Genomic DNA, 22,335 nt, shown 5'->3' with positions numbered 1-22,335 from the left:
CCATAGCAGACGTCCTCCTGTCAACTTCTGTTTGCAGGGAGTGCCCCAGTGGGGCACCCCACCCGTGTCACCCAGGGGGCTGGGAGCCAGGTCTTCAGTGGGACACTTGAAACACCGCCCATTAACGGACACCATGCTGCACTTGCACAGCCGGAAGGGAAGTAAGCCGCCTCAAAAATACCTTTGCAAGCCGTACCTGGATGGGCTCTGTTTGGATTAAGACATGGTGTTGTTACTGGGGGAGACTGCTTTGGGCTCTCCTCTGCTTTGACCACGAAGGCTTTTCCCTCCAAATACGAGTAACTCTTGGACTTTATCAATGTCTTAGTATGTGTTAGTCAAGGGCTTGGCTGGCTCTGTGTTTTCAGGAAGATTGATTTAAAAACTCCCAGATCCAACCTGCTGTCCATAGCTGGGAAAGCCATGTTTGAAGACGGACTGCTGGAACTTGGACTCCTTTTTGCTCTGCTATGAACAGGAAACGGACCATAACCTAAGGGAGTTTGGAGGCTGCCTAAGGCTGAGACCAACGCAGGCGGGCAGCACTGGCTGGGCAATGTCTCATCCACAATGACTTGGAAGCACCAGGTGCCCTTCCCTACACAGTGACTCATTTGAAAAAGATACACATTTTGGGGTCACCCATGGGGTAAGGGGGACTATTCCATGCTATATCTGTTCACTTGGTACTACAGCATATTCTGTGCCAGACACATTAAAATAACATACACATGCTCTGTAGTACTTGAATGTTCCAAAAATAATATTTAAAAAAAATTTATAGCTCGTCTGGAAACTACAAAATTGCTTAGAAGATGTGGCTAAGTATGAGCACATTTAAGTAAGTTCTTTTCATGGCATGCACCGTGTAGCATCTCCCTAGCATATGGAGGAAAAGACACTTCAGAAGCCTCCCCTGGTGACACTTCAACATGTCAGCTGTCACAGCGGGAAGAGTGTAAGTTAACTTGGAACATTTGTCACTAATTCAGAGACGTTTCTATGGCAGGCGATTATCTTTGATACGGGAAACATACATTCCAGAATCCCTAACATATGATCAGAAAAATTGTAGCAAGCAGTCGTGCATGAGGCTCACAGACAAAAGGAAAATAGCAACTGTCTCACCTGGCGAATCCCCAGTCGATAGGCAACGATCCGATCCACTGCATCGGGATTCATCTGCGTCCACTGCAGACTGTAGGAATACACGCGGTGTCTGTTCTGCCACACGGGATTGTAGGTGTCATAGTAGAACTCCGGAGCATAAGCCTTGCCTGAAAACAGAGCGAGGGCTTAGATGTGAAGGATGACATACTGCTGTTTCAAGTGTACACGTTCCACTTGACCCTTTTCATTTTTTATTTGAAAAAACGAATAGAGGGAGAGACATGAAAGCGAGAGGGAGGAAAGGAAGTAGAGGTCAAGGAGAGGGTGTGAGAGAGAGAGAGAGAGAGAGAGAGAGAGAGAGAGAGAGACAGACCTTCCATCTGCCGGTTCACTCCTCTAATGGCCACAAGGGCTGGAGCTGAGCCAGTCCAAGCCAGGAGACAGGAGCTTCTGCCAACACTCCCATCTGCATGGAGGGACTCAAGGACTGCAGCCACTCTCCTCTGCCTTCCCAGGCCAGAAATAGATGGATTGAGAGTGGAGCAACCGGGTGATGAAGCGAAACCCATGTGTGATGCTGACACCAAAGGCAGAGACTTAGCCTACTCTGCTGTGGCCCTGTCCCTGGTTTCTTCTTTTATTTTGATAGGTAATTTTGTAAACACTAAAGAGCAAAGTCCAATTGAAAGGTTTTTTTCATATCCTGAACTAAGGAATCATTATCCAAACTATGACAAAATATGAGGGTATCAAATCAAGTTCCTGAGAAAGAACTGGTTAAGACCGTTCTGAATTACAGTTGCAGCAAAGATTTTAAATATCTTAGAATAAATGTATCCAAGAATGTGAAAGATCTTCATAAAATAAACCATAAAACTTTAAAAAAAAAACAAAGAAGATATAAAAAAAAATAGAAGAAAGTCTTCCCTGCTCACAGAATCAAAGAATTAAAATAAAAATGCTCATACTATCCAAAGCAATTTATGGATTCAATGAGATCCTAATCAAAACACCAAAGACATTGTTCTTAGATACAGGAAAAAAAAAAAACTAAAATCCATAGGGAAATATAAGAGCCCAAAGCTAAGGCAAACATAATTAATAAAAATAAATGTGGGCCCCGGCATGGTGGCGTAGTGGTTAAAGTCCTCACCTTGCACGCCCGGGATCCCATATGGGTGCTGGTTCTATCCCGGCAGCCCCACTTCCCTTCCAGCTCCCTGCCTGTGACCTGGGAAAGCAGTCGAGGATGGCCCAAAGCTTTGGGAACCTGCACCCGTGTGGGAGACCCGGAAGAGGCTCCTGGCTTCGGATCGGCATAGTATCGGCCGTTGCACTCACTTGGGGAGTGAATCATCGGACGGAAGATCTTCCTGTCTGTCTCTCCTCTCTGTATATCCGCCTTTCCAATAAAAAAATAATAAAAATAAATCTTTAAAAAAATAAAAATAAAAAAATAAATGTGGAGGCATCACAAAACCAGATTTTAAGTCATACTACCTGGCAATTATAAAACAAAAGAGCCTAGTACTGGCAAACACACACCAGCCAACCAACCAAACCAAACAATCACACAGAACAACGGAACAGAATAGAAACCACAGAAATTAATAGATGCATCAATGGACTAACTAAGCTTTGACTAATAAAATAAAAGCATTCCCAGGAGAAATGACTGTCTCTTCAGCAAGCGGTGTCAGGAAATTTGGTTCTCTGCATGCAAACAAGACCCTCTCCCCTATACATAATACAAACATCACCTCAAAACGGATCAAGGCTCCAAACCTATGACCCGAACCTATCAAATTATCACAGGGAAAACTCTGTAAGCCATTGACATAAACAAACTTCTTGGATAAGACCCTGGAAGATAAAGCAATAAGAGCAGAAATGGAGAAATGGGATTACATAAAATAGTTTCTGCACTGAGAAGGAAACCAAACAAATTGGAGAAAATATTTGCAAAATATGCGGCTAGAGCTCACGAAACTCAACAACAAAACAAACGATCCAGTGAAGAAATGGACAAAGGTCATAAGCAGCCATTTTGTCAAAGAACAAAATACAAATGGCCAACAGACACATGAAAAATGCTCAGAATCACTAGCCTTTGGGGAAATGCAAACAAATAAGTTTCACCTCATCTCAGAGTGGCTATCATCCGACAATCAAAAACCAACAAATGCTCGCAAAGATGTGGAGAGGAAGGTTCCTTAATATACTGCTGACAGAAAAATCTAGTACACCATTATGGAAGACAGTCTGGAGATCTAGTAGAAATCTGAAAGGAGATCTTACAAAAGCACCAGCCACTCTATCACTAGGAATTTATGCAAAGGAGATGAAATCAGTGTATGAAAGAAGGATACTTATCCTTATTCCCTGTGTTTATAATAGCTCAATTCACAATAGCTAAGATATGGAATCAACCTAGATGCCCATCAACTTAAGACTGGGAAAAGAAAATGAGTATATATATACAATAGAACACTATTCAACCATAAAAAATAATGAAATCCATCTGTTATAGCAAAATGGATGCAGCTAGCAATCATTATGCTTAATGGAATAAGACAACAAAAGACATATGATTTTTCTGATATGTTGTAACTAATACACAGTTCAAAAAAAGCAACTAAATATACAAGAGAGAAACTGAGATTTTTTTTTAAGGGAGTATTTATTTTTATTGGAAAGTCAGATTTACAGAAGGAAGGAGAGGGAAAGATCTTCCAATATGCTGGTTTACTTCCCAAGTGGCTGCAATGGCCACAGCTGAGTGGATCCGAAGCCAGGACAGGACGTAGGAGCCTCTTCCAGGTCTTGCATTGGAGGTGCAGAATCCCAAGGCTTTGGACCATCCTCCATTGGTTTCCAAAGCCAAAGCAGGGAGCTGGATGGGAAGTGGGGCAGCCAGGACTTATGGGATCCAGGTACAAGCAAGACTAGGACTTTAGCCACTAGACTGCCATGCTGGGGCCAAAACTGAAATCTTAGGATCTGATTATTGCTGAAGCCCTCATGTATATTACTATGAACAGTGACTTTCTCCTTTACTTGTTTAGCCGTATGGCTAGCAGTACAGTTAGCCTGTGACTATAAAGTATACTGAATTTATGTTATTGTAAAATTAAAACAGAACAAACAATAGGATTATGAAAGTATGGGAAAGGGAGGGAGGCCAGAAGGAAGGGCAAAGGACAGGGGCAGGAAGGAAGGGGAATATGTTTATTTTCTTTGCATTGTATTTATGAAATTCATGAAATCTGTTAAATAAAATAAAATTTCTTGAAATGGAACAGGGAAAGTGAATTTAGTAGTAGCTAAGACAAAGAGGAAATAGTTTTGATGGAAGTAAGCATCTATCATCCACAAATGACCTTTATCTACAAATGAAGTAATGCAGTGCTTAGATGAATAATGTAAAAATCCCAGAGCACTTTACTGGAGAATGGAACTGACATTGAATTGCAAAGCTAAGAGCCTAGTGTTGTGTCTTTTTCATGTAGGTTTTGGGGCTGCTTTTGTTGTTTAGCCTAGAGAAAAACACAAGGAATACTAGATTTAGTTCTAAGAAACATTTTCTTAATAACAGAATAGAATGCCAACCAGAGGCTATTCAGCACAGATAAGAAATGTCTGTAAAAGGTGCCTAAAGGGAATTTTTTTGAGCTGATAACACATGCTAGAGACAGAAAATCAGGCTGTCAAAAGATCTATAACATAAAATGCACACCAATGATTTCTGTTAAAGGAATACAATGTTTTTTTGACTTAAAAACCTTCTAATTTGGACTTGGAATCCTTGTAGTATCTGGGTACAGAATCGCTTGCCCACAAATACTATGGATCTCTCTTCATTAGAGGTCTTTAGCAAGGATGAGTCAAGTCAGCATATGCAAGACAGATATCTCGGAATAAACTGCATAATGCTCTGAAATTTGTGCCTAACATCAAACTGAATTTGATGCTTTAACATATTTTATGCTAAATATGACTCTTACATATGTATGCAGTAGCAGATACAAATTATAATTTTGAATAAATACTTGTTTTAAACAGTATTATAGTCAAGTACAAATTCATCTATAAGGGTGGGCCCAGGAACCTATATATTTTTCAAACATTTTGTTTTATTCCAATACAAGGCATATAGATTACACATTGTGGAATTATTTAAAGAGGCTTAAATGACCTCTAATTCCGTATAACAAAAGATATCAAAACTAACTCAAATCAAAAGAGTATCTTCTTGGCCCTTTCTAGTCTGTGAGACTGGCTGCAGTACCAGGTCTTCTTGATCAACACTGAGAAAGGTCACAGAACGAGATTTTAGCAAATGTGGATAGAATTAAAAGAGCAAATCATATTCTAGACATTTCAGTAAATACATATTCTAGAACAGTTGACTTGGAATGGACTAATGGAAAGAAAGGATTTGCTTCATGTCAACAATGCAAACTGCTGTAAATCCAGGAAGCTTGTTTATCTAAATGAATACTTTTAAGGTTACTGAAATTGTCTGACCTTGCAGTTTTAAAAGGAACCATATGACCTTGTTAATAACGCAAATTTGTTCATCAAGATCTATTTTCAAGTAATGAAAAAGATAAAATTCAATCTGATTTGCATTTAAATACTCTGAATAAATAAAATTACTTTAAAATTCCAGCATCATTTTTGTATTTAATAACCACACACTAATATTAAAAGCTTCTCAGTGCATTTACAAAATGTTATATTTTCCTCAGATTATTTTTTATTTTGACTTTTAAAAATTTTAATTGTATGGTTTTTTCTGTAACAGTTCAGTGTGATTTGCAGATCTAATTCTATGAACATAATGATAGCTGGACACTTCCTGCATGACTGACCACTAACATTAAGTCTTCGTACGTTCAAACACTTTTCCAACACAGAGTGCATCTCCCACAGGGCACCATTGCTGCTCTTGGTCCTACCCTATACTGAAGCAGAAAATCATTCATGATTTATGACTTTCTCTTGTTCTTAGATATTGACTATTCTATATTTTTAAATTTTTTATTAATACAACCACATTTCAAGTTTTTCACAGATGCAATTCTAACATAACCGCATTTTCCTTCCTTCCCTCGATCATCACTTTTTCTTTTTTTTGCCCCTCTAATTTTCACAGTAACCTACTTTCATTTTACGGTATGATCACAGGCTTAACGTAGGACCAACCAAAATGTTCAACAAGTAAAATGTAGATATATGAACAAGGGCTGTAAGTAATAAGCAAATCTGAAACGTAAGTTTTATTCTTAAACTCATTATTTGTATTCTATGTTTGACACATATCAGAGAAAGCATACTAAATATATCTCCAGTTCATCCATTTTGGTGTAAAATACAGATTTCATGGAGTTATAGCTGAGCAGTATTCCGTCATAGAAATATATCCCGTATTCTTTATCTAGTCATCAGTTGAGGACATAAAGCTTGAGTCCATATCTTAACTTGCGAATTGAGCTGCTATGAACTTAAGAACACAAACACCTCTTTAATATACTGATTTCATTTTCTTTGGGTAAATTCCAAGGAATGGAATGGCTGGGTCATATGATGGAGATTTTTTTTTTTTAAGATTTCTGAGAAATCTCTATACTGTGTTCAATAATGGTTGCAATTTTCATTGTCTGAATCTATGTAATGGATTTTCATGGAACACTGGATTAGAAAAACTTTAGGCAACATTCCAATGTCTTATAGATACAAAATTCAGGAAGGAGTGGTGATAATGATAACAATATAGTAAATGACATATCAGTCATCAAATTTAATAAGATTCAATAGATTTTTTTTTTAACTTTGATTCAAGAATTTTTAAGAAAGGAACCAACAATGTGTTATAGTGAGTTAAACTTCTGCTGGCAACGCTGGCATCCATATCAGTATCAGATTGAGTCCTGGCCATTCTGTTTCTGATCCAGTTCCTGCTGGTATGCCTGGGAAAGCAACAGAAGATGGCCCAAAGCTTAGAGATCCTGCCACACATGTGGAAGACCTTGATGGAGCTTCAGGCTCATGACTTTGGCCTAGCACACTCTCAGTTTTCACAGCTATTTGGTGAGTGAATAAACAGAAGGAAGGTCTTTCATTACCTTGTAATTACAGGTGAGAATGATTTTAGATAAATACATTATTATTAGTAAAAAGCACTAAGCTTTTAATTTTGCATAGTTATAATTTAAAACAGATATGTTTGCTATGACTCAGAGCAAACCTTAAAACCTTAAAAAAGATTTCAACTGAGAAACAAATCTAAAACTTAAGCCTACGTACACTTACTTTTTGTCTAACCTCAGAACCAAGCACAATGTTTATATATTCATTCACAAGAGGTACACAGTAATACCACTAATTTAAGCTAGGACAGACAAATAGGACATCTGCTGGCTGAACAGAGAAAAAATTCAAAATATGTATTTTTTCCTGTTATACTTCAAATATTTGTTTTTATCTTAGCAATCATTCCAAGAAATTTTTCATACCCTTTCATAGTCTATTTTTTTACAACATTGTTTCAGTATAATTCTTTTTTAATGCACTGACCTAGAAATACATTTACAATAAAAACTGGAAATGATTTTAATATGCACTATAGATAGTAATATATGGGGCTTATATTTTAAAATATTCTTAAAATACACAGGAACATGCTTATGGGTTCAAAATATTACACAGAATTATATAAAAGTATGGACATTCTACCTTACAGTAAGCTCTATGGAAATGATTAAATGAAGGTTGAAAACACAATTTTATGCTGTAAACAGAAAAAAAAATGTCCACATAATAAAGAAAGCTTGCAATGTGTTCAGCCATATGAATTGATTTGAATAAAGTCAATACAACTTTTGTAATAAAAACCATTACAAAATATACAATTGTGGTCTAGACCACATATATTTCTTGAAGCAACCACCATTTTGGAATGTAATCTTAAAGAACGTAATCTAAAACAAAGGAGCTAAATTTGCTTTATAGAAATATTTGTAAGATGCTTTTGCACACATAACGGATATCTGCTAATTTTTTTTCCATTTGTAAAAGAAGCAGTAAATAGCTAATCATGGTGTATTATTATGAGATACTATATCTAGATAAAATAAAACCAAGCCTTCCCATCAAAGAAAAGCCCCAAAGCAGGTGGATTTGCTCCTGAAGTCTATGACCCACTTTAAGAACTAATGTTAAGTCTTCAATTATTCTAAGAAATAAAAGAGGGGTACTGGCAATAGGGAACAGTGGTTAAGCTGCTGCTTGTGACACCAGCGACATTAGCACGCTATATGAGTACCAGTGTGTGAGTCCTGGTTATTCCAGTCCCATGTAGTTCCCTCTAAAGTGCCCAGAAATATAGCAGAGGATTACTCAAGGGCTTGGTCCCCTGACACCCTTGTGGGAGACTGTGAAGAAGTTGTACGCTTCTGGCTTTGGTTTAGTCCAGCTCTGGTTGCTATAGCCATTTGAGAAAAGGACCAGTAGATGTAAAATCTCTGTAGTTGCCTCTCTTTTTCAATTAAATATATATATTTTGTATATATATATCTATATATATATATGTTAAAAATGCAGAAAAGACAAGAGATCTTTCAAACTCAGCCAATGAAACCAGTATTAATTTCACACCGCAGTCAAGATTGTACCAAAAAGAAAAAAAAAAACTTCAGACCAATTTCCCTAACAAATTTATGTACAAAAACGATCAACCAAATTCTAGCATATCAAATCTCTTAGCATGTATAAACCATTTTTCACTATCTTCATGGCAGTAATACAAAGACAATTCCATAATTTAAGTCAATACATAAGTTATGCCGTATCAAAAGAACCAACCCTTAACTTATAATTATCTCAATAAATGCAACCGAGGCATATAAAATCTCCCATTCTTTCATGTTAAAAACACTGAACTTATCAGATACAGAGGGAATATACCTCAACACAATAAAGGCAACAACAAACTGATAGCACAGAAATTAACAGGGGAAAAGCTGAGAACTATCATAGGATCTACAGTACCTTCACACACTGAATGCAATTCAACAATAAAAACAAAGAAATCCTATTATCCTTAGTGCCATGGATGGAAACAAAAGTCCCTGTGTTAAGCTAAATAAGCCAGGCATTAAAGAGCAATACCACGTGATGCTATTTTTACGTGGGCAATCTAAAAAGAAAAAACAAAAATGATCTCACTGGTTGGGAGAAAATCAGTGATTAAGAGGATAGAGGGAGCATGAGGATGCGATGGAGAGAGATTGATTCTTGGGGACTAAGTTACAGTTGATAAGAGAAAGAATTCAGATGTGTTCATGGTCAATAGGATACCCTACTTTAAAGAAGCTAAAAAAAACCATTGTGAATATTTATAAATTAAAGAAACATATTTGAAGATCAGAGATATTCATCCTGATTTGAATATTATACCATATGAGCATATGGGTTTATAGACACACACATATATGAACATCAATGTGCATAATTATTATATTAGTTAGCAGATTAAAATGGAATCCATTATGTCTTAGGTTGCATCACCCAGAAATGAGAAAAGCACAATAAAACTATACATAATTTGTTTTCTTTCTAAGAACATTTGATTATTTATCAAGAAATATCTTTTTAGGTATACAACTAAGCTTGTAAGTAAATAGAGGAATTCTCCAACAGTCAAAAAAAATAGAATGGACAACTGGATAATAAACAGTTGCTGGGTCAGGGAGAGGAGCTTGTTTTTGGTCTTTGTTTTCTTGGGAGCTGCATTTCTGGGCCCAGCAAACCAAGTTAACTGATCAGTATTAGCTAAGAATTCAGAAAGGAACCTAACAGACTTGACCAAAATCACAAAAAGCTCTAACTTCAGAGTATATTAGAAATATGTGGCCTCCTCAGTGTAGAAAGAAAACAAAAATCTGAAATCTCTATTGACTAAATATACCACCAATGCCTAAGGAAAGCTAATCTCAACTTTGTTTTAAAAGACATATGCAAAGGATTCCATCAAAAACAAAACAAAACAAACAAACAAACAAACCACCAAAAAACCTCTACATTCCAATGAAGGTGATTTCAAACCCAAAACATAAACAACTAAGAAAATGTCCCAATTTATATGACTAAGATGAGCAAGTGAAAGCAGAATTAGACCTCAGGTAATAAAAAATAAAATCAATTTGAGTGTGGTTAAAACAATGAGATCATAGAATAGAGAATATATACTGGCATCCTGGGATACTCTAAGAAAGAATAATTAGTACTCACTGGCTATGCGTCATGGGGCACAGGCGTGACATTGCACTGACTGAAAAGACCAGAAGTTCCTCAGACATTAGAAGATCAAAGAGAAATTGAGAAGAAATAAGGTATAGCCAGAGATGAAGAAAAATCAAATTAGCATGTCATAGACAGTGTACTTGAATCCATCATAGTATCTCCTATGCCTGTCTTCCTTGCTGAACCATGCACTTCTGAACAAGAATGGTGATTATGAGAACCTGCAAAAATGGCTAGAACTAGACAAGAAACACAGGCCAGTGGGGAATCTATGAAACCCCTCATTTGATATGTTAAGACGTTGAAGTTGCTCAGTAGTTGCTATCTTAGCCTGTCTTAAGTGGGAGAAAAATTGCATGGTATATCCCATGATATTCATTTCCCAGTGTGAAAGATCAGTGATAGGGAAAAAAAAAAGGGTGGAAAATAAAATAATAATGTGTCATAGCTATGCAGTAGTAAGGAATTAGTTTGAAAAAATATCTCTATTGTGTATAAAATGATTTTATGTGAAACTTATCAAATGTGTATTATTATCTCAAAAAGAACATTCTTGTCGGAATTCAGGGAAAGCTTAGAACACTGAGGAGGTAGTGCTTTTTTTAAAAGAAGTCTCTAAGATCATAAACATCACAGCACTGAGCTGATCTGTTTTTAGCAGGAGCTAACGGAGTCACCTGATTGTGGAGTCAGTCATTATGCATTTAGAGATACAGAATGACTCAGCAGAGTACTACTCATCATATTGCGCTACCTTCAATGCGCAGCAGGGATCCAGGCAGCTCTGTGTCATTCCTCCATCGCACACAGAACAAAGGAAACTGGTGCAACTGCTAGAATCAGAAAAAGTTTCTGTTTGAATGAATCAACCTTGACTCATGTGAAAAAGAAAAGAAAGGAACTATGCGGGGCGGGGGGTGTTAAAGCACAAAGTAATTACCCAGGCTTAGACAGTCTGTAATGTAAATACATTCCCAAACGCCATGTTGTACCTGACAAACACATGTGATTTTTAACTGCCGATGTCAAAACACAATTCAATACATAGGGAAAAAGAAAACACAAGAATAGATTTTCCTGAATTTTTTCTTCTGGAGAAAGGTAGATGTTCATTTTCATGTTTTGCTGTCTTGCTTCTATGAGAAGAGAGAGAGAGAGCTCTCCTCTCTTGTTATTTCTCCAACTCTCTACCTCTCCACAATGCCTGGCTTGGGATCATGTCAACGTCAAACATCAAGAGCTCCATCTGAGTCTCCCACGTGGGTTTCAGGGACTCAATTACCAGAGTCAGCACTTGCTGCCCTCCAGCACACACACCGACAGGAAGTTAGGATCAACAGTGGAGTGAGATTGAAGACATGTGGACATCTCAAGCTGCTGCTTAACCAGTAGGCCAAATGCTTAAACTTATATTTTACAAACCTATCTGGTGGAAAAGAAAAGGATCCATGCATTATGCAAGAAGTCCTAGGAAGTAAGAAGATACAGGCTGCAGAAAAAGTACAAGACATGCAGGAATTCAGCCACAGCAGATGAAGACTGCATAAGACAACCGCCCAGTGTGTGTACTCTGGCTAGTCAGCGTGGACTCCCGCATTCCAACCTCCACAGAACAGCTGCACATGAACATTTCTAAGATGGAAAGTGCTTTTACACATCTCATCCTGGAAAAAGCACAAAACTGTATTAATCCTAGGGTCCCATCCTTATAAAAGTTTATCATTTGATTGAAACCTATATAAAAGTTACAGTCAGAAAACTGCATTAAGAAGACTTCAAAAAAAATATGTTTACCTATCAAGACTAGAAATACTATTGAAAGAAAGGGTTGATCAGCTCTGGCCACTGTGGCCATTTTGGGAGTGAAACAAAGAATGGAAGATCTTTCTGTGTCTCCTTCTATTTGTAAAACTGCATTTCCAAAAGCATCCAAAATTTGAAAATGCAACACATATATCATACAACTGAAGGCAATGAAAACATCCCCCAAGCAAAGACTGTTTAGACTCCTTATTGAAAAATCAGGATATACTGGGGCCGGTGCAATGGTTCAACAGCTAACCTTCCACCTCCAAGCTCAACATCCCATATGGGCACCAATTCATGTCCCTATTGCTCTACTTCCAACCCAGCTCCCTGAATTTGGCCTGGGAAATCAGTAGAGAGTGGCCCTAGCATTTACACTGCTCCCATGTTGGATACCCAGAAGAAGCTCCTGGCTCCTGACTTTGGATTGGCTCAGTCCTGGCATTCATGGCTAATTGAGGAATGAACCAGCAGATGGAAATTCTTTCTGTCTCCTCTCTGTAAATCTGCCTTTCCAATAAAAATAAAAACTTCTTTTAAAACTTTTAAGATGTATTTAAGATCAAGTACATATTCTGTGAAATACAGATCAAATACATATTCTGTATTAAGTACTCAAGTACATATTCTGTGTAGGCAAGTACCTATTTGTTCAAGATAAAGAAGAATTTAGTCTGGCTGTGTCTTCCTATTTACCCCAAACGTTGCAGTTGCAGTATCAATGCTTTTGTTCATCCCTATGCGAATCCTCTTTTTCTGCTCTGAATTGTGCAGAGATGCCTGTGAACACATAGCAGAACTCAAGAATTGTCTCTGAATTTACACCCTGGAGAACAAGCGTATTGACTGGTTAAATAATACAACTGCTGGCCGTATTGCCAGTCTTTACAAATCACATGATACACTGTAAAAAGCCTTAAATCCATTCCAGCACAAGGCACACCTGCTCTGTTAACAGCATTGTTTTGTCTTGCAGGTTACGAATTTGGAAAATCAAAATTCTTAAAAAAAAAAAATCAGGCTGTTCCCCTCAAAAATGAATTTATATAAAAAATTCCGTAACACCTTAGCGCTCTCTTTGTCTTCCAATTCCAATCTAGCTCCCGATAATGCAATTGAAAAGCAGCAGAAGATGGCCCACAACTCGGACTTCTGTCACCTATGTGGGTGGAGGCTGGCTTCAGACAGGCCCCGCTCCAGCCACTGAGGCCGTTCAGGACGCGGACCAGCAGGATGGAGGGTTTCTGTCTCTGCCTGTCATTGTAACACCAGCTTTCAATCCCTCACCCTAACATTAGCTTTCAACCTCTCACTCCAACACTAGCGTTTGAGTAAGTAAATAAATAAACAGGCAAATAAATACATCTTCCAAAACGAAGAATGTTAATGGAAGAAACCATCTGGATACATAAAATACAGTCATTATTTTTGCTCATAGACCTGAAAAATCACCACCATTAAGATGCCTAAACTACCTGAAGCAATATGCAGATTCAACATCATTCCTAGCAAAATACCAACACCGTTCACAGAATTAGAAAAGGCCACCCTAAAATTCACATGAAATCACAAAAGATCCAGAATAGTCAGAGTGATCCTCAGCAAAAAATAGTTTGAGCCGGAGGCTTCATAATATCTAACTTCAAAACATACTAATAAGTTAAAATAATAAAATCATCAGGGTGTTGGCATAAAAATGGACACAGAGATTAGTGAAACAGAATAGGGAGGCCAGAAATTAATCCATGCACAGAGAAGTGACTTTTGGTCAAAGTGCCTAAGATCATATAATAGTGAAGGACAATTCTTTTCTATAAATAGTTCTGGCAAAACTGAATATATATATATATATATATATATATCTTCTACATATATGTATATATGTAGAAGAATGAAATTAAATTGATATCCTTTACCAGATGCAAAAAAAATCAACTCATGATGGATCAAAGATCTAAATTAAAGACTGGAGATGGAAATTTCTGTAGAAATTGTAGGGGAAACACTTCCAGACATTGCTCTTCGTGGACTTCTGGGATAATATCTTCAAGGCACAAACAAAAGCAAACCAAGACACAGGACTACACCCAGGTAAGAAGCTCCTGGACCACGAAGGAAACAGAGTGAAGCCGGATCCCAAAGAACGAGGGAAAATATTTGCAATTTACTTAGATGACAAGGGATTAATCCCAAGAATGTATTAGCAACTCCCAAAACTCAGCAACGAAATTACGACTTCCATTAAGAAATCAGGAAAGAAACTGCATAGACAGTTCTCATGAAGATGCACTCCTATTATCCACAAAGAAAAACAGAAATCACAGTGTCATTGAAAAAATGTGTACTCAGCAAAATGAAATTTTTATTATATATATTAATGTTAACATATATTATATTAATATATAATTATATATTAATATTAATATATTAATATATATAATATATAATATATTATATATAAATTTCATTTATACTATATATTTATTTATACTATATATAAATATTAACATATATTATATTAATATATAATTGTATATATTAATATATTAATATATATAGTATAAATACTCACACTGACCTTAGAAACTGATACATTTTTGATACAGTGTTTGTGTTATGATGGAAATACACTACTGGAGATAAGAAGCATGTGTTATAGGATTTACAGTTAACTTACCATAGGAGGTCTTCCCCAGCTAATTTTGCCTTTGCTCTTTTTTGTATCTGCAGATTCACCTTTGGATCCGCTTTTTGTTTGTAGCTATTACAGTTCCCTGACAACATCTAATTCTAGGTTACCACTGCATGCTAACAAGATTTATAACAGCATTTGTTGAGCAATGAGTTGGTGAACCCTTCTGTTAAATTCATTGAAAAACAAATTGGAAAGGCAAATTTACAGACAAAAGGAGATACAGACAGAAAGATTTTCCATCCGCTGGTTCACCCCTCAAGTGGCTGCGATAGCCAGAGCTGAAACAATTCAAAGCTAGGAGCTTGGCGCTTTTTCTGGGTCTCCTAGGTGGTTGCAAAGTGTAAAGGCTTGGGGCCATCTACTACCGCATTCGCAAGTCACAAGCATGGAGCTGGAGGGAAGAGACATGGCAGGGAAGCAGTGTGGTGCCAACATGGGGTCCCAGTGCTGCAACTTGATGATTTAGCCACTAAGCCATTGCACAGGACCCCTCTGAGTACAATTTTCCTTCCTTCAGTGCAGTGAGTGAATTGCAAAACCACAGCTGAAAGTTTCTAAACCACATACATTGATGCCAGAAACTAAAACGCTTTTAGATCATCATTCCTCTCCATATTTTCTGTTTTTAAAAGGTTTGTTTTTGTTTGGAAGTCAGATGTACAGAGACAAGACAGAAAAAGAGAGGAATCTTCATCTGACGTTTCACTCTCCAAATGAGGTGACCTTGGTGCCAGTCAAACCACTTTTTTCTCTTCAGCATAAAAGCTAATGATTACCTGGGCCTGGCACCATAGCCTAGCAGCTGAAGCCCTTGCCTTGAACAACTTGAACGCTCCAGGTTCCCATATGCGTGCAGGATCTAATTCCAGCAACCCCTCTTCCCATCCAGCTCCCTGCTTGTGGCCTGGGAAAGCAGTAGAGGATGGCCCAGAGCCTTGGGACCCTGTAGCCATGCAGGAGACCTGGAGGAGGTTCCTGGCTCCTGGCTTCGGATCAGTGCAGCACCTGCTGTTGCACTCACTTGGGGAGTAAATCATCAGATGGAAGATGTTCCTCTCTGTCTCTCCTCTCTGTATATCCGCCTTTCCAATAAAAAAAAAAAACTTTAAAAAATGATTACTGATAGATGAATATAATTTCACTTATATTTATTGGCTGTCTAGGAATTCCCACTCATTATAAACAGGTAGCAGCGAATGACATAGACAGAGGTATTGCAGAGAAGACAAATAACTACATAAACCATTTAAAAGTACAAGAAGAGATTTTTAAAGTACCCTAGCAAAAAAAAAAAAAAAAAAGTCCATTCAAGAGGACCCTGGACAAGCTGTAGGAAGAAAAAAAGGCTGAAAGCCTGAAGAAGTGACGTGTGAGCTGTGAGAGCAAGGAGCGGGACCGAGGGGCAGGCAGAGACGGCCGGTTCGGGAGATGTCCCACTCGGTTATCAAGTATCTGAGAAGAGATGTGTGTCCCAAAGCCTTGGGCCGTCCTTGACTGCTTTCCCAGGCCACAGGCAGGGAGCTGGATGGGAAGCGGGGCTGCCAGGATAGAACCGGCGCCCATATGGGAACCTGGGCGTACAAGGCTAGGACCTTAACCACTGCGCCACCGCGCCGGGCCCAACGTTCAGTGTATTTTAAACAAACGACTTAACGTGTGTTTTACATTCACTTCCTTCATGTTTTCCTGAAGCCTTTAGCCCACGATGCTGTGGCCGGAGGGTGCTGTGTTCAACGTGTAAAATCAGTGCCCAAGTATCAGTGAACTGGTGAACTGTCAGCTTGTTTTTATTCCCGATTTCCATGATTTTTTTTTTCAAAAGTGATGTATGTATTTCAATTCTGTTTCTTTCATGAGTGTTTAATATGAAAAAAAAAACAGGAAAATGAAGAATAGGAAATACAATATTTCCTATGCTCATAGAGGGATGGCTGAAAAATTACTTATGCTTTAAAAGGAAACAAATATTTATTGGACTGTCAGCGTTACAGAGAGAGGAGAGAGAGAGGTCTTCCATCCACTGACCCGCTGCCCAAATGGCGGCCATGACCGGGACTTCCTGCTTCTCCCCAGGGTGCCGGAGGCCATGGACTTGGCTGCCTTCATTCCTTTCCCAGGCACAGCAGCAGGAAGCTGGATTAGAAACGGAGCAGCCCAGTTGACCCAGGACCCACGGCACCACAATGCCAGCCCCAATGTGAATACCTTTTTAAAAAGATTTATTTATTTATATTTTTGATAATCTTTACATAGTTAATTAGGGTGAAAAGGTTCAAGGGCTATAGGAACGTGGGTAAGACTATTATTTCCACATTGTTTCCTTCATGTATCTGAGCTAAAGGGGGATATTGAGGGAGAAGCCCCACCCAGTTATTTACTTATTTATTTATTTATTTGGAAGTCAGATATACAGGGAGGAGGAGAGATAGAGGAAGGTATTCTGTCCAATGATTCACTCCCCAAGTGGCCGCAACTTTCTGGTATAGGATCAAGATATCTTACCAATACAGTCATTATGCTGTAACAATATTAATAAGAGATAGTTAATCACTAGGCAAAACTCAAGCAGATGCTTTGCCAACATGAAAATATTTATATGAAGTCAAATGGGGTAAAAAAAGGGATTTCTGGGGGGTGTGGGCAGTGCTGTGGCATAGTGCGTAGGGCACGGCCGAAGCACCCGTGTTCCGTAAGGGCTCTGGTTCTAGTCTTGGAGGCTCCACCTCCTGTCCACTTCACTGCTAATATCCTGGGAAGGCCGAGGAACATGACCCACGGGGGCTTGCAGCCCAACTAACTTGAGGGAGACATGGAAGAAGCTCTTGAATCCTGTCTTCAGATCATATCAGCTCTAGTTTTTGCAGCCATTTAGAAAGTGAATCAACAGAAGTGAGAACTTTCTTTGCAACTCTGTCCTCGAAATAATCTTTTTAAAGGGAAGGTATCTTAGGAAATCTGAACTATCAACATACAAATATAAATTCGTATTTTAAAAATCACTTCAATAATAGCTTTTACAGAGTCCTTCGCAAATAATATATTCAAAGAATATTACCTTCCATTGCACTCGTTTCCCACAAAAACATAAGAGAAGTTAAAATAAAACGCTTTAGGAAGATTCGTCTAAGTTGGATTCACTATTAATTGTTAACAACCACAGGAACAAAAAGCAATTTTAAAACCTAATTAGAAAAAAAAAAGTAAATGAGCTCCCATTTATTTTCCTTAAAGTTTTATGAAGCAATATTTCAACACAACTGAGTCACCTGTGACCCCTTCTTGGCAGCATCTTAAAAAAACAAATATTTATGCAAAGTACTTATTGGCTCATATGCCAAATATATATAGCTGCCTTGAGGCATATAAAATAGATGTATTTAATAGATAATGACATTTAGAATTAAATGAATATTCTATTTACCGTTTATATTTGGATATGCTCTGCAAAAAAAAATGATACAAAATACTAGTAACATATCTTTTTTTTTTTTTAATCACAGTAACGCTTCCTATAGGATTGGATCCAAAATTCTAACAGATGATTTGAATCTGATAAAACAGCTAGTATTTATATCTGGGAGGTAAACAGAAAATTGTTTAAGCATTTAAGGAAAATTTGAAAATAAACCTGTTAGTCTAGCGTGGTAGTTTACTTGGAAATATCTAAGCAAATGTTATGTGCTTTAAACATCACGTTTTAAAAGAAATCTGGAGCGTTCCTTGGAGAGCAAAGCCTGTTGGTCAGTGGTGCAGGAGACACATGAAGACGATGACGAAAGGGCATCCTGCAATTCCCTTGCATTTGTATCCACAGGGCTTGCCCAGCACCTCTTCTCATCACTAGTAAATGATTCACACACATGCCAGAATTGTCCACACAGGGATGGTGCTTAATAACTGTGTTATTACAGTCTTCTATTTTAACACAGACTCAAGTAGCAAGAAAAATAAGAGAACAATATTATCTCCAGGTTACATAGGCATTTACAGTTTACAACGAATCTTCACTGGTAAGTCCAGTCTTGACACAGGGATGCTGTTTGGTTAGTGCAGCAAGCTTGAACAGTTGCGTGCCTAACATAGATGTCCGTCCTTAATGAGTCTGCAGATTGTCCCTCACAAAGACTTACCTGGATGTTCCACGTGAAAAAAATGCAGGATATAGAGTTCACTCAAACATACAAAGAAAGACATCATTACGACAGAACCCCTAATTCCTACGTTCCTTGGATTGCCTCTCCTAGCACTTAACAATGGAGACACCTTCTGTTGATATGTTTCATCAGTTGCATCGTTGTGTGAACATCACAGTACAGGCTACTACCAAAGTAGGAGGCATGATGTAGCCTGCTGTTTCCACACTATGAACATTTGCAATGTGTGATGGTACTGAATACTGCAGCATTTGAAATGTAATGCATTTCTGTATTAAACATATTACAGTAGGTTTGCTACAAGCATCAAACATATTAGTAATGCAGTGAATTGTAGTATTATTAGGTGATGATTTTTCAACTCTTGATAGAATGTTATGGGGCCAATGCTGTCTGTTTTTTATGGAAATGCTTTTATAAAGCACATGACTGTCGATTAGATATAGTAGATCAGGAGTATTGTAAAAATGGAATTATGAGACACCCATCCTTACGGAAAACATTACAGCAAATATTCTCATAAGAAACACCTATTTTTGCTCTATTTCATAGAATTTGTGAGTGTGGTGGCAGATAGGGACATAACTACCCTTGCAATAGAAATGCCACAGAGAACACTGAATACCACAAGACACCAGTACAAGCAGATAGATGCACAGGGTATTCAAGTCCTGAGATGGGCATTAACACCCCTTGTTGTCAAGTGTTCTTGCTAAGGCTTCTCATTGCAAATGAATACTGAACATACTCTGGTGCTCCAATCAGTTCTGTATCACCCCTTAACCCCATCTATCTCTTACTTAACAAATACTGCTTGCTTATTGATAAATAATTCCAAAACAAGTATCATATGTTCTCTCTAATGTAAGGCAACCCCCATGCAAAATATGAAACAAAGACATAGGTAAATACACAAGCACACACACACACATACCTTCTCATAGATGAACCGTATAATGGATGCTAGCATACTAGCAAGTAAAGCTAAAGTGCAGAATGCACCCCTGACTAAAAGGAGAATGAAACTATCAAATATATCTTGACAATAGAACACAGCTTTTCTCCCATTGCCTATGCCTACAATGCCACGATTCAAATAGCAGAACGCTTGGCTTACGACTGATGCTGAAGGATAAAAATACAGGGGAAAACTGGTGGGGGGAAGATGAGGAGAAAGAAAGGAGAGGTGGAAGGGTGAATTCCTACACCTATAAAGCCACATCATGGAAAATAATACACACTGAAAAAGGATCAAATCACTGACATACCTGGCAATTGCTTATAAACTCAACTGCTAGTTCTTACCTGGTACAGAGAAGAAAGATCTGAATCCCTTAATACAAAATATATACAAGTGCATCTGGCAGTCAAGCACAAAACAACAAAAATGTTGCTTAACTGGCAGGTCCACATCTTTTTAAGCCTGGAACTTTCCCATGATTCTTGAGTGTCCACAGTTGGCTCACACGTTCTTGTTGCCCATCTCTTCCAACTGTCTTTCAGCCTCCAACTGTCCATGAACCCACCTAGGAAAGGCTAACCACTGCCCTTACATACCCCTTCTGCCCCTTCCCAAATGTTCTGTCCAGAAGCTCCCGACAGTTCCCTGAGTGTAGAAAGGGTCAGTCAACTGTCAGAAAACTGCCAGGTTGACAGGGAGAGATGAACACACGTCCTATACTGACATCCCACTCGTCAGAGATGAACAACCAGGGTGCAGGAGATTTGAAGTAACCAAGAAAATCTATTAATTTCTTCAAACTCATAAGAAAACCCACATAAGAGTGTATAAATCACAATTTTTAGAATGATGGGTTATTTTCAAAATGTGGTTATATTTTTTAAAAAAAAATTTAAATGATTTTTATAATTGAAGGGCAGATTTTACAGAGAAGAGATTGAGAGTGTGGCCGCTCATCTGCTGGTTCACTCCCCCAAATGGCTGCAAAGGGCTGTGGCTGAGCTAATGCAAAGCCAGGAGCTAGGTCTCCCACGTGGGAACAGGGGTCCAAGGACTCGAGACATCCTCCACTGCTTTCCCAAGCCACAAGCAGGGAGCTGGATCAGAAGAGAAACAGTTTGGACACAGATCATCGCTCCTATGGAACACCTGGAACCATAGGCTGGATCTGAGGATTAGCCTGTGATGCCACTGCGCCAGCCCCAATTTTCTTGTTTATTCATGTATTTATAAAAGAGGAAGTGTTTTTCAAAGACAAATAGGCCTAAATCTGCTAGAAGTCATAATGAAACTTTGTCAGGCAGTTCCTTGCTTTCCCACTTATGTGCACAGTTTGTTTCTTGTGCAGTTCCACTGACAACATCAGCCCGCACAACACAGGGACAAATGGTACCAGATGCAAAAGGAAAGTCTATGGACACATGTCACACCTTTCTACCCAAAGGAATTTACACTCCTCCTTTCCCCAGTCCAACCACTTATGTTCATAAAGTTGGTGGTGATGTCATCCAGGCTCTATTGCTCCGGTCACTACCTGTGTCCTGGATTAGAAGTTGATGACTTCAAGGAAGACACTTCAGTCCTCTGTCACGCACACACTGTATATGCTGACAGAATTCTCAGAAGCTACTTCCACTGATCAAAAGTGGATCTACTTGATTTACCCTCTGTGAAAAGAGAACTTTGAATTGCAGTCCTCTGGGATTCAACCATATTTCTACACTACATCAATACCTAAAAGCATTGTCCATTCATGGATTTATAAAGCCTGAGATCAGCATGGGGCCACAGCACACTGATCTACCCACAATGCTGACATCCCACATGGACCCAGGTTCGTGTCCTGATTGCTCCACCTCTGATCCTGCTCTCTGCTTACGTCCTGGGAAAACAGTGGCACTAGGGGAAAGACCCAGAAAAGGCTCCAGACTCTCAACTTCAGACTAGTACAAAAAGTACTAGTACTGGCCAGTACTAGTAAAGTACTAGTAAAGTACTGGCCAGTAGGGCGATTTGGGAAGTAAGCCATTGGATGCTAATATCTTTCTGCCTCTCACACTCTCTACATATTTATCTCTGGGTTTCAAGTAAAACAAATACATCTTTAAAATAATTAAATTTTGCTTGGTACCAACTTCATGTTACAGCCTGGGATTCAGGTGTTCCTTAGGAGCATCCGTTAGAATTCTATCCAACTTCCTGACTAAAGCAGCTTAGAAAGAAGCAGAAAAAGGCTCAAGGACTAGGGTTTTTAATCTATGAGGAGGACTAGATGAGGTTCCTGGGTCTGGCTCCAGCCTTCT

At 38.5% G+C, this 22,335-nt stretch overlaps 1 protein-coding gene across 2 annotated transcripts in view; it reads right to left on the bottom strand.

The window, feature by feature from the left end:
- Window positions 1-22,335, bottom strand: part of MDGA2 (MAM domain containing glycosylphosphatidylinositol anchor 2) — a 665,568-nt gene that overhangs the window by 53,561 nt on the left and 589,672 nt on the right. For both annotated transcript variants that reach the window (XM_040969572.1, XM_040969573.1), the window contains exon 10: window positions 1,129-1,277. In XM_040969572.1, coding sequence (XP_040825506.1) covers window positions 1,129-1,277 — 149 coding nt within the window. The remainder of the gene's footprint in view (window positions 1-1,128; window positions 1,278-22,335) is intronic.

The sequence above is a fragment of the Ochotona curzoniae genome, unplaced genomic scaffold, assembly GCF_017591425.1.
Source record: "Ochotona curzoniae isolate NIBS_2020 unplaced genomic scaffold, NIBS_Ocur_1.0 scaffold_4701, whole genome shotgun sequence".
In the NCBI taxonomy this organism is placed as follows: domain Eukaryota; kingdom Metazoa; phylum Chordata; class Mammalia; order Lagomorpha; family Ochotonidae; genus Ochotona; species Ochotona curzoniae.
This window is presented reverse-complemented; position numbering and strand designations above follow the sequence as displayed.